Genomic DNA, 19,248 nt, shown 5'->3' with positions numbered 1-19,248 from the left:
CACTTCTTGTATGTCTATTTGTATCGACCACTGGTAAGCTGGATTTGGTATCATTGCCCCTCATTTTCCATGCTTCCATCGTCTTCCTCCTCCTCTGTGCTCCTTTGAATCACTTTTCGGAGCCCTGGATATTTAAAGTCAGGTAGCCCTGCTTTTCTGACTCGCCTCCATGGCATACCCCCTTTAGGACTAGAGAGTTGCTTCCCTCCGTGCCACTCTTGACTTCCTGGCCTAGAGAGTTGCTTCCCTCCGTGCCACCCTTGACTTCCTGGCCTAGAGAGTTGCTTCCCTCCGTGCCACCCTTGACTTCCTGGCCTAGAGAGTTGCTTCCCTCCGTGCCACCCTTGACTTCCTGGCCTAGAGAGTTGCTTCCCTCCGTGCCACTCTTGACTTCCTGGCCTAGAGAGTTGCTTCCCTCCGTGCCACCCGTGACTTCCTGGCCTAGAGAGTTGCTTCCCTCCGTGCCACCCGTGACTTCCTGGCCTAGAGAGTTGCTTCCCTCCGTGCCACCCTTGACTTCCTGGCCTAGAGAGTTGCTTCCCTCCGTGCCACCCTTGACTTCCTGGCCTAGAGAGTTGCTTCCCTCCGTGCCACCCTTGACTTCCTGGCCTAGAGAGTTGCTTCCCTCCGTGCCACCCTTGACTTCCTGGCCTAGAGAGTTGCTTCCCTCCGTGCCACCCTTGACTTCCTGGCCTAGAGAGTTGCTTCCCTCCGTGCCACCCTTGACTTCCTGGCCTCCTCTAGGGGTTTCTGACATTCTCTTGGCTGCACGCTCGATGTGGCAAGCTACCGGTCATGGTTCTTTCCTTCCCAGTCTCCTGCACGATGTACATTGTCGGCAGAGGGCACTCCTGGATTTCCTTTCTGTGCTGGGGTCGCATGCGACACATACAACCGGGGCTGCGCTGTTAATTTAGGCTCCGGCTCCACAGGCCTACATGGGCCAAAGCTGGGGGTAGAGGACAGAACTTCCTGTTTGCGCACTTACAGGGCTGGGACTTCCTCCCACACAGTGCCCTCTTCCTCCGATAGACTGAAGGCCATAAGTCCCTTGCACCGCTGCCCTGGGCTCCCGCCCCCCCCCACAATTCTGGGCCTGTACAGGCGGTCAGTGGGCAGAGCTTCAAGGGCGCTCACACTGGGGAGACGCTACTGCTCCTCGCTTCCAGCGTGCCTCTTTTAGAAGTGGTGGAGACCTCAGTGGAGTTTCTATCCACCTCCTCTACTTGCTCATCGTCACCACACACTAGTATAAACTCCATGGGTCCTCCAGCCTGCAGTTCTCGGCTTTTATATACTGCTTCACAAGTAAGGTGAGAAGCAGACACATGTGAAGCGCTCCAACCCGTGTCCTCTAACAATCAGCTAACTCCCCTCTGTGTATATACTGAGGAGACTCTACCTCACCTCTACGTGTATATACTGAGGAGAATCTATCTTACCTCTGTGTGGATATATGGAGGAGAATCTACCTCCCCTCCATGTGTATATATACTGAGGAGAATCTACCTCACCACTACGTGTATATACTGAGGAGAATCTGCCTCCCCTCTGTGTGTATATACTGAGGAGAATCTACCTTACCTCTATGTGTATATACTGAGGAGAATCTACCTCACCTCTGTGTATATACTGAGGCGAATCTACTTCACCTCTATGTGTATATACTGAGGAGAATCTACCTCACCTCTATGTGTATATACTGAGGAGAATCTACCTCACCTCTATGTGTATATACTGAGAAGAATCTACCTCACCTCTATGTGTATATACTGAGAAGAATCTACCTCACCTCTATGTGTATATACTGAGAAGAATCTACCTCACCTCTATGTGTATATACTGAGGAGAATCTACCTCACCTCTATGTGTATATACTGAGGAGAATCTACCTCACCTCCTATGTGTATATACTGAGGAGAATCTACCTCACCTCTATGTGTATATACTGAGGAGAATCTACCTCACCTCTATGTGTATATACTGAGGAGAATCTACTTCACCTCTATGTGTATATACTGAGGAGAATCTACTTCACCTCTATGTGTATATACTGAGGAGAATCTACTTCACCTCTGTGTATATACTGAGGAGAATCTACCTCACCTCTATGTGTATATACTGAGGAGAATCTACCTCACCTCTGTGTATATACTGAGGAGAATCTACCTCACCTCTATGTGTATATACTGAGAAGAATCTACTTCACCTCTGTGTGTATATACTGAGGAGAATCTACCTCACCTCTATGTGTATATACTGAGGAGAATCTACTTCACCTCTATGTGTATATACTGAGGAGTATCTACTTCACCTCTATGTGTATATACTGAGGAGAATCTACCTCACCTCTATGTGTATATACTGAGGAGAATCTACTTCACCTCTGTGTGTATATACTGAGGAGAATCTACTTCACCTCTGTGTGTATATACTGAGGAGAATCTACTTCACCTCTATGTGTATATACTGAGGAGAATCTACTTCACCTCTATGTGTATATACTGAGGAGAATCTACCTCACCTCTATGTGTGTATACTGAGAAGAATCTACCACACCTCTATGTGTGTATACTGAGAAGAATCTACCACACCTCTATGTGTATATACTGAGGAGAATCTACTTCACCTCTATGTGTATATACTCTGGAGAATCTCTCTCACCTCTATGTGTATATACTGAGGAGAATCTACCTCACCTCTATGTGTATATACTGAGGAGAATCTACCTCACCTCTATGTGTATATACTGAGGAGAATCTACTTCACCTCTATGTGTATATACTGAGGATAATCTACTTCACCTCTATGTGTATATACTGAGGAGAATCTACTTCACCTCTGTGTATATACTGAGGAGAATCTACCTCACCTCTATGTGTATATACTGAGGAGAATCTACCTCACCTCTATGTGTATATACTGAGGAGAATCTACCTCACCTCTATGTGTATATACTGAGGAGAATCTACTTCACCTCTGTGTATATACTGAGGAGAATCTACCTCACCTCTATGTGTATATACTGAGGAGAATCTACCTCACCTCTGTGTATATACTGAGGAGAATCTACCTCACCTCTATGTGTATATACTGAGAAGAATCTACTTCACCTCTATGTGTATATACTGAGGAGAATCTACCTCACCTCTATGTGTATATACTGAGGAGAATCTACCTCACCTCTATGTGTATATACTGAGGAGAATCTACCTCACCTCTGTGTATATACTGAGGAGAATCTACCTCACCTCTGTGTATATACTGAGGAGAATCTACCTCACCTCTATGTGTATATACTGAGAAGAATCTACTTCACCTCTGTGTGTATATACTGAGGAGAATCTACCTCACCTCTATGTGTATATACTGAGGAGAATCTACTTCACCTCTGTGTGTATATACTGAGGAGAATCTACTTCACCTCTGTGTGTATATACTGAGGAGAATCTACTTCACCTCTATGTGTATATACTGAGGAGAATCTACTTCACCTCTATGTGTATATACTGAGGAGAATCTACCTCACCTCTATGTGTGTATACTGAGAAGAATCTACCACACCTCTATGTGTATATACTGAGGAGAATCTACTTCACCTCTATGTGTATATACTCTGGAGAATCTCTCTCACCTCTATGTATATATACTGAGGACAATCTACTTCACCTCTATGTGTATATACTGAGGAGAATCTGCCTCCCCTCTGTGTGTATATACTGAGGAGAATCTACCTCACCTCTATGTGTATATACTGAGGAGAATCTACCTCACCTCTATGTGTATATACTGAGGAGAATCTACCTCACCTCTATGTGTATATACTGAGGAGAATCTACCTCACCTCTGTGAGTATATACTGAGGAGAATCTACCTCACCTCTATGTGTATATATACTGAGGAGAATCTACCTCCCCTCTGTGTGTGTATATACTGAGGAGAATCTACCTCCCCTCTATGTGTATATACTGAGGAGAATCTACCTCACCTCTGTGAGTATATACTGAGGAGAATCTACCTCACCTCTGTGAGTATATACTGAGGAGAATCTACCTCACCTCTATGTGTATATATACTGAGGAGAATCTACCTCCCCTCTATGTGTATATACTGAGGAGAATCTGCCTCCCCTCCATGTGAATATATACTGAGGAGAATCTACCTCCCCTCCATGTGTATAAATACTGAGGAGAATCTACCTCCCCTCTGTGTGTATATACTGAGGAGAATCTACCTCCCCTCTATGTGTGTATATACTGAGGAGAATCTACCTCCCCTCTATGTGTGTATATACTGAGGAGAATCTACCTCCCCTTTGTGTGTATATACTGAGGAGAATCTACCTCCCCTCTGTGTGTATATACTGAGGAGAATCTACCTCCCCTCTATGTGTGTATATACTGAGGAGAATCTACCTCCCCTCTATGTGTGTATATACTGAGGAGAATCTACCTCACCTGTATGTGTATATACGGAGGAGAATCTACCTCACCTCTGTGTGGATATACGGAGGAGAATCTACCTCACCTCTCTGTGTATATACTGAGGAGAATCTACCTCACCTCTCTGTGTATATACTGAGGAGAATCTACCTCACCTCTCTGTGTATATACTGAGGAGAATCTACCTCACCTCTCTGTGTATATACTGAGGAGAATCTACCTCACCTCTCTGTGTATATACTGAGGAGAATCTACCTCACCTCTGTGTGTATATACTGAGGAGAATCTACCTCACCTCTATGTGTGTATATACTGAGGAGAATCTACCTCACCTCTATGTGTGTATATACTGAGGAGAATCTACCTCCCCTCTGTGTATATATACGGAGGAGAATCTACCTCCCCTCTATGTGTATATATACGGAGGCGACTCTACCTCACCTCTATGTGTATATACAGAGGAGAATCTACCTCACCTCTGTGTGGATATACGGAGGAGAATCTACCTCACCTCTGTGTGTATATACTGAGGAGAATCTACCTCCCCTCTGTGTGTTTATACTGAGGAGAATCTACCTCACCTCTGTGTGGATATACGGAGGAGAATCTACCTCACCTCTCTGTGTATCTACTGAGGAGAATCTACCTCACCTCTCTGTGTATATACTGAGGAGAATCTACCTCACCTCTGTATTTATACGGAGGAGAATCTACCTCCCCTCTGTGTGTTTATACTGAGGAGAATCTACCTCCCCTCTGTGTGGATATACGGGGGAGAATCTACCTCACCTCTGTGTGTATATACTGAGGAGAATCTACCTCACCTCCTATGTGTATACACTGAGGAGAATCTACCTCACCTCTGTGTATATACTGAGGAGAATCTACCTCCCCTCTGTGTATGTACTGAGAAGAATCTACCTCCTCTCTGTGTGGATATACTGAAAGGCTGTAAAGTACATAAGGAAGTGGCCATGGACTGCAGCGATGGAGCCTTTAAGGCTAAAAAGGGGCAGCAACCTCCAGTCTGGGGGTAAATTTGAATAAAAAGGGGTTGTAACCTTTTAGGGTAAAAAGTGATGAGAATGGAGGGGTGGCACATTCTGCAGAGGGAGCATCGGTACATGCAGCCTGAGGAGAATCTAACGCTCCTATGTGTATATATATTTTATTTCTCGGTTCCTCTGAAGTAACCACGACTTCATGAAAATTTTCTGTGTAAACATTTGTACCAAGGTAACTCAGGCGGAGTTGTTGTTGAAATTGCTTTCTTTCACCGTTGTGGATAAAGTAAACCCGTATTGTCATGTTTGCTGATCTGTGCTCTTAGCTTTGTGGACAATATAGCAATATGAGAGTATGTAAACTTGACTGTCGCGTCCCAGAGAGATTAACTTGTTTCAGGTCACCTCAGGTGAAATGTTTCTGCACTGAAAGTGTCCATTCCTCCCACGGCCACTGGGTGGCAGCACCACCATAACGCATCCTCTCAGCTCGTACAGGGTGTATATGACAATAGTATAAAATACTCTACTCACATTACTAATAAGGAACTTGTTTTTTTCAGTTAATGACCTTTTTCTTCTTTGTTCTCCTCTCTGCAGGGGAACTTGCTGCTGACGGGGGACAAGGATCAGCTGGTAATGCTGCTAGATCAGATCAACAGTACGTTTGTACGATCGAATCCCAGCGTGCTGCAGGGGCTGCTGCGCATCATCCCGTACCTGTCGTTTGGGGAGATGGAAAAAATGCAGATTCTTGTGGATCGCTTCAAGCCGTACTGCACATTTGAGAAGTAAGCCTCGTTTTACCACTTTGTTTTGATCACTTAAAGGGGTTGTCCCGCGAAACAAAGTTGGGTTATACACTTCTGTATGGCCATATTAATGCACTTTGTAATGTACATTGTGCATTAATTATGAGCCATACAGAAGTTATTCACTTACCTGCTCCGTTGCTAGCGTCCTCGTCTCCATGGTGCCGTCTAATTTTCAGCGTCTAATCGCCGGATTAGACGCGCTTGCGCAGTCCGGTCTTCTTCTTTTCTGAATGGGGCCGCTCGTGCCGGAGAGCGGCTCCTCGTAGCGCCGCCCTGTCACGTGCCGATTCCAGCCAATCAGGAGGCTGGAATCGGCAATGGACCGCACAGAAGACCTGCGGTCCACCGAGGGTGAAGATCCCGGCGGCCATCTTCACAAGGTAAGTAAGAAGTCACTGGAGCGCGGGGATTCGGGTAAGTACTATCCGGTTTTCTTTTTTAACCCCTGCATCGGGTTTGTCTCGCGCCGAACGGGGGGGGCTATTGAAAAAAAAAAAAAAACGTTTCGGCGCGGGACAACCCCTTTAAAGCTCATTCACATCAAAGATGAAGTTCCATCGGGTCACTGATTTCTGCTTAACCCCTTAAGGGCCAGCCACTTTTTAGGGATTTTACCCATGTTGTGGTTTTATTGCCCCATTTTTCATTCTTCAGCTACCAAAATTAATTTTGCTGCGTGTTTTTTTTGCATTTTTCTTCACTGCCTTTTTGTTTTTTTTTAGTTTTTTGGGGGTAAAAAGTTTAACTTTTCATAGTTGTATTTTTAGAAATTAGTAAATTTACGCTAAAATAAACTATGGGAATGGGTTCCTCATTTTGTTCCGGACGTTTTGCTATATAACATGTATAGCTTTGAATTACATATTAAAAACCTGCTTCTCCCTTCTCCTCTGGGTTCTCAGCTGTGACTAACCGCTGAAAACCAAACCTGCTCCTGCTTGATTGCAGGAGCGGAGGCTTTAATCCTGCGCTGTACTTCTGCTGTTGGGCGGGATTAAAGTCCTGGACCGAGCGCCGTATATTTACTGCAATTGGTCCTTTTAAGGAGTTTTTTTTTAAAAAGACGAAATAGCGCAGCATGCGGTGCAAAATCTGGCAAATTGTCGAACAGAAACCAAACGAACCCCACTATGTTCAGCTGGCTTTGTATCACGGTGCTGCGTTCCATCATATGATCGATCCTTTCTGCCTGCGGCTGACATTGAACGGAGCAGGAAAACTGAAACCGCTATTGCTGATGTGAAGGAGCCATAAGATGAGTTAGTTCAGCCTGCACAGTCCTCTGGAGCCGTAGACCTTAGTGCCCACTTCTTCTTGGGATATAATCTTTCTCTTGTACGTCCTTTTTTCTTTCTCCATCTTTCCGGGCAATAACCCTTGTGTTGTCCATATACAATCTAACCACCTTAAGTGCCTTGGAGTAATAATGTACGTCTTCCAGGTATGACGACGAGCATTGCACAGACGACAAGGTGTTCCTGGACTGCTTCTGTAAGATCGCTGCCGGCATCAAGAATAACAGCAACGGGCACCAGCTTAAAGACCTTATCCTTCAGAAGGGCATCACACAGAACGCCCTGGACTACATGAAGAAGCACATCCCTAGTGCAAAAAAGTGAGACCTCCATAGTGACTACAGACATGAGCACAAGCTGCATTATATCCTGTAGGGAGAGGGAAGTCCGGCCTGCTGGCCATCACACTAGATGCAAACACAGCAGCTGAACCTTCCAGCTCACGAGAGGATTAGAGAATTCCTGTAGTAATGGGGTTATTCAGAGAGGGCAAAAATATGAGGGATTTGGGTTTTTAAAGGCTTAATGAAACCTTCAGCAGCTTTGTGTAAAGAGTCTTCACAATTTATAGTTTTCCAGCACTATGCTATTGATGATCTATCCTATAGGTCATCAATAGTTGATCCGCAGGGGTCCGCCACTCGAAATACCTGCTGATATACTAATTGAAGTGATAGTGGTGCTCGGGTAATCGACATGATGGCTTCAGTCCATAGCAAACACAGTGCCGTATATTGTATAGCAGCTCAGTCCCATTCCCTTGAGTAGGACTGAGCTGCTCTCTGGCCATGTGAACGATGAACGTACGTCACATGCCTGAGAAAGAGGCTGCAGCGCTCATCCAAATGTTGCAGTCTATTCCATTGGCTGATGGGTGACGGTTGTGAGCAGCAAACCCCCACTGATCTAATATTGAGGATAGATCACCAATATGCTCATGGCTGAAAACTAGTTGACATAAAACTTGAGAGTTTGCTTCAATGGGTCAGGGTCGTGTTATCAGTGAGCTAAATATATCAGACATACAGAGGATTGTCTATACTGGTTACAATTGTAACAAACCCTCAGCTGTGAGAAATATTAGGCCAGTATGGGTTTTCAGCCTTTGAACATGATGATTGTTCTCATTCAGCGACATTAAGCAAAGATCCGTAAAATGATGAGGATAATTTGTGTTTGTCTGCATCAGGTTGTTCTCTGTAGCCGCTTTACACGTCTTTCTCCTTTCAGTTTGGATGCCGACATCTGGAAGAAGTTTCTCTCCCGTCCTGCTCTCCCCTATATTTTGAGATTACTTAGAGGATTGGCCACGCAGCACCCCCCCACACAGGTAAGTGTCCAACCCCACGACTATACATGTGGCTGCACATCGGGTCCTGCTAGTTTACCGGTGCGATGTCCGTGTTCACACAACGACAGTCAGTAGAGACGGGTTTCTCTTCTTCTTTCACTTCTACACACAGCGGCTCTCGGCAGCCTTCCGTTTGTGCTGTAGAATAATGATCGGCGGCACATTTCCCCATGAAGATGTGCTGCTGACGATTATACTGCACTGAAGATGAGCATTAGTGATCATTTGTCTCCAGTACCGCCAGCATTGACCTATGATATGACCATCTAACCCCTCAACAGTTACATCATGTTACATCTCGCACCATATTCGGTGGGTGCCAGCTGTTTTTAACACCCATCTGCAACAGCTGCGATCAGCGTGAACGCTGATTGCAGCTGTTAACCCTTTAAATGCAGCTGTTCTGGAAGGGACTTTTAAATGTCCCAATCCATGTTTGGGGGTCCCAAGTAACCGCCCTGCGATGGGATTGTGAGGTGCTGTTTAGTTGCTATGTCAGCCTAGAGCCTTGTGAACATCCCCAGGGCCTAGGGCCTGTCGGAACGCATTATAGTACAATATCATTGTATTATACTGTATGAGCGATCGAAATGATCGTAAATTGAAGTTCCGTATGGTGACCCCCATTCCCATATAAATATGACCCCATCTTCAAGAAAAATGGAATAAAAAGTGATCAAAAAGTCATATGTTCTTCCAAAATAGTTCCAATAGAAACTACAGGATGTCCCGCAAAAAACAAGGCCGCACACAAATATGTCAACGGACAACAGTTCCCCTGCAGGTGCTGTTCGGCTGCATGTCTATTTGTATACATGGCGAGATGTGCAGCCGAGCCGCCAACATTTTTAAGTTTGCATAGAAGAACCAATCGGCCATGTCAGCTGGTTGTCGGTCCCTTTACATGGTCTGATTGTCGGGCGAAGGAGTGTTGGTAGAAACGCTCGGGCCCAATAAAAAGCCTGTTTAAAATGACCATAACATAGTAGAAGGAGCAGGATCCGATCCTCAGACTGTATTTCAGGTGACTCCTTTTCTGAATTGTTGCTTGGTCCCAGTTACGAGGAAGGATTAGGGTTTCTCAGCAACTTGAGGCTCGTTCATCCCCCTCTGTGTACCCTTCATGTTTGGCGATGTGTTACTTGTTCCCCTTATCTATTCCTTGTTTCAATATTTTAGCAGGCTCTTATTGGTACAGACTCCATCACAAACCTTCACAAGCTGGAACAAGTGTCCAGCGATGAGGGAATCGGAACCCTTGCAGAAAACCTCTTGGAAGCCCTTCGAGAACACCCTGATGTGAACAAGAAGATCGATGCCGCAAGAAAAGAAACACGAGCTGAGAAGAAACGTATGGCCATGGCGATGAGGCAGAAAGCACTGGGTACCCTGGGCATGACTGTAAGTGGATGGTACACTGCTGGTGGTTGGACAGGGTGCAACACGTTATACACAGAACATTCCCATTCTACATTGAGGTTCAAGCATATGGCCATCCTTTTCCATTCTACATATAGAACACCTCTATGTAAACCGTTGTATCTGCAGTTTGAATTTTGCTGGTCAGTGAAAACAAGCTTGTGGATGGTACATGGCTTGTACTGTCAATACTACAGAACTTTCTCTGCGATTCTGCAGCATTTACTGTGTGAAGACGGCCTAAGATTACCTGAGCTCCTATAATGCAGGGGGGCGGTAGGGTTTTCTTGCATCAGAACCTGATGACCTTTCCTCAAACCTAAATCGCTAGTGCAAACACCATATAAGCCAGAATCGTGGGAGATTTCAGCTCTGCAGGATTGTTGCAGCACGACCCAGAGCTATATGTGCATCGGCTGCCTTCAGATATGAACATTCCCTTTTTTTCCTCTTCTGCAGACTAATGAGAAGGGTCAGGTGGTGACTAAGACTGCACTTCTGAAGCAGATGGAAGAATTGATAGAAGAGCCGGGACTCACCTGCTGCATCTGCAGAGAAGGTTACAAGTTCCAGGTACTCCAATCTGTCATATTTCTTCTGGTGATTCTGTGTAATGGCTTTAAAGCCAGATATATGTGAAGGATGCTGATGATGATGCCGGTACTGACAGAAGGGGACTGGCCTTAATTATTAAAATGAGCCAAACAAGCCCACCCCTTAATAAAGTGATGGGTACAGAAAGAGGGTTCATACCACACGACCCAGCGTCTGAATGGGGTTGTAAGTGGAGGTTCCTACACCGCTGGTCCGTGTAAGTATTTAGCCTGCCTGGACAGCCCCTTGAAGTATATTATCCATCCCATATTCACATCCAAACTTGTGGCATTTCTAACAACCTAGCATGGCTGGGGTACGCATGATGCCAGATTATCCAGCTTGTCTCAGGTTGATATTTAGGCTGTTGCATGGCATAAAATCTCAGAGAAGTCCCACATCCCAAAAATTTGTGAGACTAGCTCTGGCTCTTAAAGGGAATTTGTCATGACCCCACAGCACCAACAACTAAGTGACAGCGAGCCTTATGAGATTTTTAAAATACACCCGCACCCTGGATCCAGCAGTGTTCCCCTTTGAAGATTACATCGGCACTGCAAATCTGACTTTTTTCACAGTGCTGTGCTCGCGCTTTCCCATAGACTTGTATAGGAGAGCACGCAACACTGTGAAAAGTCTACTTCAGAAATAGTCACATGCAATTTGCAACATAACACAATTAACAATTAGCTGCAACATTGAAGTGTCACATTGTGACTTTTGAGTCGTGGGACATGTCGCTGAGTGGTCTTAGCCTTGTATAGCCGGACTCCTTTATCCCCCACATGCCAGGTTCTGCAAATTGGGGGTAGCTAATGCAACATGTCGTCCCGTTAACGTGACTTTACGTAAGCGCCATCATTGCTTAGTGAATGGAGGTGGAGCGAGCCGGGGATCCGTTCCAGTCCGCCCAGCTCCATTCATAATAAACCGGCCGTCGTTCATAAGTGATAACTGCCTGTTTACACGAGCCGATCCGTTCAGTCTCCTGCATGCAGAAACTGAATGACAGACGAAAATCCAACTATTTCTCATTCGGCGTTCCGTCAGGGCATGCATTTACAATTGGCAATGATCATTCAGGTTTCAGCTGGATGCAGGAATCTCAGGGATTTATTAGCCCGTGTTAAAGGACCTGAACCGGTTACACTGATACATTGTAACAAACTATCAGGAGAGAATGGTGCTGCCAATTTATTTAGATTGTCTACACTGGATACATTGTAGCAAACCATAGGCTGAGAAAAGGTCTGTACTGGCTTCCAACCTCTGCACTGAACATGTTTGTTCTTGGTCATAGATGGCAAGCAGAGATTTTGAAAATGGCAAAAAAAAGCTGCAATATTTTTCATTCTGCAATGCTTTAGGTGTTTTTTTGTGTTTTTCAGCCAACCAAAGTACTTGGAATTTACACGTTTACAAAGAGAGTGTCGCTGGAGGAAGCGGAGAACAAGCCCCGCAAGCAGCAGGGATACAGCACCGTGTCTCACTTCAACATCGTACACTATGACTGTCACCTGGCGGCTGTGAGGTAATCTCATCATCACTTAGGGGGGCTTTGGGGTTGCTGTTGTCCCTCTTATACTAGGTGGGATTTTGGGGTAACCAGTGATCACTCATCGAGGTGCGCCTCCTGTGTGATGTTTACAGCTAAGGGTTGGGGTGCATCATCTATAGGTTCATCTTTCCCTTTACTCTCTCACACAGGTTAGCTCGTGGACGAGAAGAATGGGAGAGCGCTGCTCTGCAGAACGCCAATACAAAGTGTAATGGCCTCCTTCCTGTTTGGGGCCCTCATGTTCCGGAGTCGGCATTTGCTACGTGTTTGGCGAGGTGAGATGTTTGCATTTCTGTAGTCGCTGATACAATGTAACCACCCAACACAAACTAACACTACACAACTGTATCTCCGTCTCCTCTATAGGCACAATACTTACCTCCAGGAGTGTACGGGTCAACGGGAGCCCACCTACCAACTCAACATTCATGACCTGAAGCTGCTGTTCCTGAGATTTGCCAATGAGCAGTCATTCAGTGCAGATACCGGGGGAGGAGGAAGAGAAAGCAACATTCATCTTATCCCCTATATTGTACACACCGTGCTTTATGTGCTGAACACGTACGTACCCCCGCTGCACATACAGCAAGCCTTTATACTGGGACTTGGTTTTGATGGAGTTTACTAGTAGAGTAACCAGAGGCCACAAGTGTGCTGTTTAAAGGGTTGTCAAGGACCTTTCCTATTGATCACCTATCCTCAGTATAGGACATACTTTGGTAATCAGCAAGGGTCTGCCAATCAGTTGATCATCAGGCTCACTGTCAGTTTGGACATCATTGAAGCAGATAGGTTCTGGTTTGGTAGTACAGGCACAGCTGCCATTGAAGTCAATAGGAGACATGCCTGCAGTACCAAAGCAGGCTGCTGCAATACCTACAGCGCTATCTTCTTAAAGCACTGTCTGTATTGACAGCAGCCCCAGGAATCGGCTGATCGGGGGGGATCCTGAGTGGTTGATCCTCTCTTGCTGATCGACAACTGACGAAATATCCTTCCAATAGGTAAAGTCTCGGACAATTCATTTTAACCCTTTAGTGACTTGGGATGTACATAGGTCACTTACACAAGGGGAGTACATGGATCAGGAGCTAGGCTTACTTCATACATATCTGGTGTCACCTGTGGTGTTCAGTTAACACCCACCTGCAGCAGCCGAGATCAGAGAAATCCCTGCTCCTGTAGGTTTAACCCCTCGGATCTGAGCAGTTACAGGGAGGGGGGCTCGGCTGAATGAACAGAACAATTGGAAAGGGTTTTAGTTATCGGTCACTTCATTAACAATACACTGACTGTTGTTTTCTTCACTATTACAGGACCCGGGCCATATCCCGCGAGGAGAAAAATGTCCAGAATTTCCTAGAACAGCCCAAAGAAAAATGGTTAGAAAGTGCCTTTGAGGTGGACGGGCCCCATTACTTCACAGTCCTCGCACTACATCTCCATCCTACAGAGAAGTGGAAAACCATCCGCATAGAAGTGCTGCGGAGGCTGCTTGTCGTCAGCCATGTACGGGCAGTGGCACCCAGTGGCACAACCAGGTAACTGGCGGAAACTGCTCTGATAAATCCTGAGTCTTCGCAAAACGAAGATAACTTTTAGTATATACTGATTTGGGACGTGGAGAGACATCTTTTTTCCACTAATCTGCTTGCACACTGCCTATTGACATTGAGCTTACAAGACGTCTAAGGAGATTAAGGCATATCCCTGAGCGTCTGTGTTAGTTTTGGCCAGTAATGTTCACAGGTTGTGCAACCGCTGTTATTGGCCTGTGAAAGTTACTCACAAGACACGTGGTAATACCGGAGCACATCTGATAGCGACCCACGCAGGAGGGACATCCCTGAAATTCCAGTGCTGGGTGAGTCTGTCCTGGCCGATGGCAATGTCTGGAGGTGTATTACATCACAAACCAGACTAATTGTCTTTCTGGGGAAGGTGATGGATTGTTTTAATTACTTTCTTTTCACTTAACTTCATGAAACTGCAATTAATAAAGTCGTTATGGTAAATTAATATGGGAGTTGTCCTTTCACTGGGCGTTGAATCTGATGTCTCGTGTACACATGGCTCCAATATTAATGGGCCACTTGGTACAGATCTATTTTAGATCGGCCATTTTGTTTTACAGTATCTTTTATCATTAACAGGGCGCTGGTTGTTAAAGGGTCAAACACTGCAAAGTATTACAAATGTTTTCCATGAAGATTCTATTGATGACCAATCCCCAGGATAGGTCATCAATACTGATCAGCTGGGACTCGGGGCTCCAGCCAATCAGCTGATACTTGGGCCCACTGATAGCGCTGATATACACTGGGATCGGAGCAGAATCTGCTACTTCGACCCCTGTGTAGTGGCCGGTGCTTGCAACTGCAGTTGCCACGCTTATTGAAACTAAGGAGAGCTCCGCCTGTAATTACAAGTGCCGGCCACTACACAGGGCTCGGGGTGGCAGCTTCTGCTCGGACCCCTGTGTGTTTGCAGTGCTGTCAGCTGGGGTCTGATCAGCCAGGCTCCCAAGCAGCGGGCCCTGGCTAATCGACTATTGATGAACTCTCCTCGGGTATCGGCTGATAAGGGCAGAGTAAATGGCCTTTTACATGGCTGTATGAATGAGCCCTTAAGTGTAATTTACTGTCTTCATTGTACCTCTGTTCCCTCCGCAGGTTGACAGACAAAGCAGTGAAGGAGTATTCCGTGTATCGCTCCAGTCTTCTCTTCTGGGCCTTGGTGGACCTAATCTACAACATGTTCAAGGTAATGCTACATAATGGTGACTGTAGACTGGACTTATGCCGTGCACTTTAAAGTGATGCTCCACATTTACAGCTACATTAAAGGGGTTTAAAGGCACTACGCTATTGCTGACCTGTCCTCAGGATACCTCATCAATATTTGATCAGCGAGGGTCTGATGCTCAGAATCCCCCTGATCAGCTGATTGAAGTGACAGCACTATCTAGGTTGGCACTGCTGGCATTTCAGTCCGTACTTGGCCCAGTGCCATACATGGTACAGCAGCTGTGCTTGCTATTGAAGCTTGGTCCCATTCACTTGATTGGGACAGAGCTGCTCTTAAACCATAAGACCTATGTACATGATGTCACCGACCTGGGAGGAGGCATCAACGTGGTTCTCACAAACTTTTCAGGAGGTGAGTGAGGAGACTTGTAAGGCCATCCATGCTCCTCTGGGTAATATGCTGACCCACGTCACAGGCCTCTCGCTAGCCAAGCCAGGATCCTACTGCACACTGATGAGGGGCAAAAATCCTGAAATGGTTGTCTGTGAATGGATTTTGGCTTGGTTTTCAATTCCCAATCATTGCTTTAAAAGACCTGTATAAAGCAGGTGTCCCCAATTCCAGTCCTCAGGGACCGCCAACAGGTCGTGTTTTCAGGATATGCTATGGTAAGAACACCTGTGGCAATGTCTGAGGCACCGACAATAATTACATCACCTGTGCAATACTGAGGAAATCCAGAAAACATGACCTGTTGGCGGTCCCTGAGGACTGGAGTTGGGGAACACTAGTATAAAGGATCAAGCATTGATTTGAAGGAATGCTGCCCTCCAATAGGTGGCGCTGCAGAGGTATTCTATCTTCCTTCCAAAAACTTTTGACATGTCAGAAGTAATCGTTGGGGTCTGGATGGTCAGACCCCCACCAATTGCTAGAATAAAGCAGCAGAAGCACTTATTCTACATGTGCTTGGATTATTGGCCATTCCAGATTCTGGATGATCAGATGTTAAATGGTCACCGGAGGCGTCATGGGAATTGTATTTTGTTTTGCAGAAGGTACCAAACAGTAACACAGAGGGAGGCTGGTCCTACTCCCTGGCAGATTACATCCGGCTCAATGATATGCCAATCTACGAAGCTGCAGACAGAGCCCTGAAGACCTTCCAGGACGAGTTCATGCCTGTGGAGTCCTTCTCAGAGTTCCTGGATGTCGCTGGTTAGTAACTTAGTATGGGATTTGGGGGGGAGTATCTTCATTGAAGGGACCCCCTGATACTCCCATCTGCACAACAATCACTTTGAACCTTTGCAGACTTTTTCAGTCCCCTAATATATACATTTTACACAGGGTTTCCTATATAAACAGGCTCCAGATGTCAAACATTGTTGATCAATAGGCGATGGACGGTCCACCACCTGAAAACCCTATAGATCAGCTGTTTGCCAGGCCAGCTGTCAGATAGCTCTGTACATTGTAATGCCCTGGCGTGCTCACTAGTGGGAGCTGTGCCTGCAGTTGCATGTCAGGCCACTGCACAATACATGGAGCTGTCAGCTTCCTGCTCTGTGGAGGGTAATGGCTGGCCTGGCAAGCAGTTCAGTTGAAATATGAGGTGGTGACCAAACACTTCTTACTCCCCTCCCACATGCACGGGAGTGCATAGGTCATCAATTTCTAACAGCAAACCCCCTTTTGATGTCACATGGGGGACCCTCTTCATTCTTTCAACATGGCCACAGCGCTTCTATCGCTACACAAGGCACATTGTGCTTTGGTAGACACTGAATGTCACGTTTTGATTGGCTATCGCTGCTCATGTGGGTTTGCCTGTAAAGTTATAGACTATCCAAGCTCCACCAGGGCTAAGTGGTCAATGGGTAGTCTTAATAAAGAGTGGTCCCAGGAACGAGCGGATGGGCGTCAGCATGGAGAAAAAAAAGATGGCACCAGGTAATGCAACTGACCCCTTCTCCGGTCTCTGGACAAACTATGTATTGGAAGTGGAGTGTCACTTTAACAAATCTTAAAGGGGTCTCCAGGATTGGACAAACATGACTGTTCTCTTCCAGGAGCGGCATCGCACCTGACCATGGTTTGTGTCTGTTATTGCAGTTCCAGGCCATTCACTTTAATAGAGCTGAGCTGCAATACCACACGGAGCCTGCGGGCAGGCATGGCGCAGTTTCTGGAAGACAGTGGTCCTATTTTTCAAATCTGGACAACTCCGTCAATCCTCGTCCTTTTTTAAGATCTCTGCTTGTTGTTGGTTAATGGGGAACTTTCTTGTGTCAATCAGTGGGCTGATTTATGCAGACTATGCTGAACCTCTGTGAGAGTGTCTCTTCTGTGCTGGTGGCTCGTTACATTGTATCAGCCTCGAGTCAAGGCGGTTTACCTCAGAGAGGATTGTCTACTCTGATTCAACTGTAACAAACCCCCAGCTGTTAGAGGCTGAAAACGCTTCCTGACTTAATACTTCTGAGTGTAAATAAGAATATTTCTGTTCACTGAAAGCAAGCAGAGATCTTGACATTGATTGTAATTGTAGCAGAGCTGTTCGGCAGTTGCCGCTCTGCAGCCATTCAGCGATACAAGTCTCTATGGTGGTTGTGATCTTGCTTTTTTGTTCTCTTCCAGGGCTTTTATCTGAAATCAACGACCCTGACAGCTTCCTCAAGGATCTTTTGAACTCTATTCCATGAGCCCCTCGGGCGCTCCGTGTTCCTCCCCCCGGTTCTTGCAGTAATGTGTGTTTTTGGTTTTTTTCTTCCCCGGGGTGGGAGTGAAGCGCATTATCCTGTCACCCGCTGACGCCACGCAGTCTCTCCGGTTCACATATATTCTTTTACATCTTCAGTTTTAGAACCCACCACGTTCTCGGATCTCACTCGGCTGCTGGTATTTTTTTTTTTTTCCTTTTTCCATTTTTTGTGTGTTTTTGTGATTTCCAGTTTTGGATTATAGAGACTTAAAAGCCAAAGGGATTGCCGGATTTTGGGACTTTACTGCAGATGAGAATCCCAGGAGGAACTGGACCATCCCATTCCCGATGGCATGAATCGTTCGGTCCACCAAAGACACAAGAATTGCATGCAAAACAGCCCAGTGTCTCGTCATGTGACACCATGGGCGGAGCCTTAGGAGGGTGTAGATTGACCCCTCCGAGACTCTTCCCTGATTGTCCATGGAGACCCCAATCATTTCCACATGTGACTTTGACAATCTCTATTATGCGGTGCTGAGACGGTCAGCGGTGCTTCTGTAGACATTGTTGTGCTTGAGTGGCAATTCAGCACCTCCCTGCTGGAGGGTCTCCGCCGGCGCCGCGCTCACCGGTTCAACCACCGCAGCGATCATCAATTAACTTGTAACTAACTAGCCGTTGTCTGCTTGATACAATAAATCTCATCATAAAGCTTCTGTTTCTCGAGTTCCTAAATACATATTTTTCTTCTCTTGCTCACACAGCTGAGGTTTTGTTACAATTGTATCCAGTCTAATGGCCAGGCATCCAGAGTTTGTTGCGCCTCCATAACTGCATTATAATGAGCCTCATAGCACAATGATGTATGGAGACGCTTCTGCGGGAGGGATCCTGGTTAATACCAATCTGATATGGATAAATCTCCTTGTGGCAGCTCAGGCTGTCTATGCTTTCTCGCTGGAGAGAGACATCTGAACTGCCTCTCCCCCCTCACCACCGTGACCACCAGAGAGGTACGTCTGCACTGTGTCTCCCACCCCACCTCCCTCGACCACCACCAAAGGGGGACGTCTGCACTTCATCTCTACCTTCCCACACTTGACCTCCGGAGGGTGACGACTGCGCTGCGTCTATCTCGTCCCCCCGGACCACAGGAGGTAACTTCTGCACTCCCCCCTCCCGACCACCAGAGGGGTAGTCCGCACTCCGCCTCCTCTCCCCCTCAACCACTGAAGGTTGTTTGTGCTGCGTCTTTACCCCCTCGACCGCTTGAGTGGGGCGTCTGCGCTGCGCCCTCAATCACTGCCACTGAATG

General features: G+C 46.3%; 1 protein-coding gene across 1 annotated transcript in view; it reads left to right on the top strand.

Annotated features, from left to right (window-relative positions):
* UBR4 (ubiquitin protein ligase E3 component n-recognin 4) overlaps nucleotides 1-18,645 on the top strand; it is a 90,626-nt gene extending 71,981 nt beyond the window's left edge. The window contains 12 exon segments of the mRNA XM_066606353.1: nucleotides 6,047-6,237; nucleotides 7,703-7,876; nucleotides 8,787-8,886; nucleotides 10,090-10,308; nucleotides 10,786-10,899; nucleotides 12,309-12,451; nucleotides 12,628-12,753; nucleotides 12,845-13,039; nucleotides 13,795-14,019; nucleotides 15,151-15,241; nucleotides 16,282-16,444; nucleotides 17,867-18,645. Of these exon segments, the coding sequence (XP_066462450.1) occupies nucleotides 6,047-6,237; nucleotides 7,703-7,876; nucleotides 8,787-8,886; nucleotides 10,090-10,308; nucleotides 10,786-10,899; nucleotides 12,309-12,451; nucleotides 12,628-12,753; nucleotides 12,845-13,039; nucleotides 13,795-14,019; nucleotides 15,151-15,241; nucleotides 16,282-16,444; nucleotides 17,867-17,931 (1,806 nt within the window). The 3' untranslated portion in view covers nucleotides 17,932-18,645.
* Nucleotides 18,646-19,248: the final 603 nt, after the last annotated feature.

This window comes from Eleutherodactylus coqui, chromosome 6 (assembly GCF_035609145.1).
Source record: "Eleutherodactylus coqui strain aEleCoq1 chromosome 6, aEleCoq1.hap1, whole genome shotgun sequence".
Lineage (NCBI taxonomy): Eukaryota > Metazoa > Chordata > Amphibia > Anura > Eleutherodactylidae > Eleutherodactylus > Eleutherodactylus coqui.
This window is presented reverse-complemented; position numbering and strand designations above follow the sequence as displayed.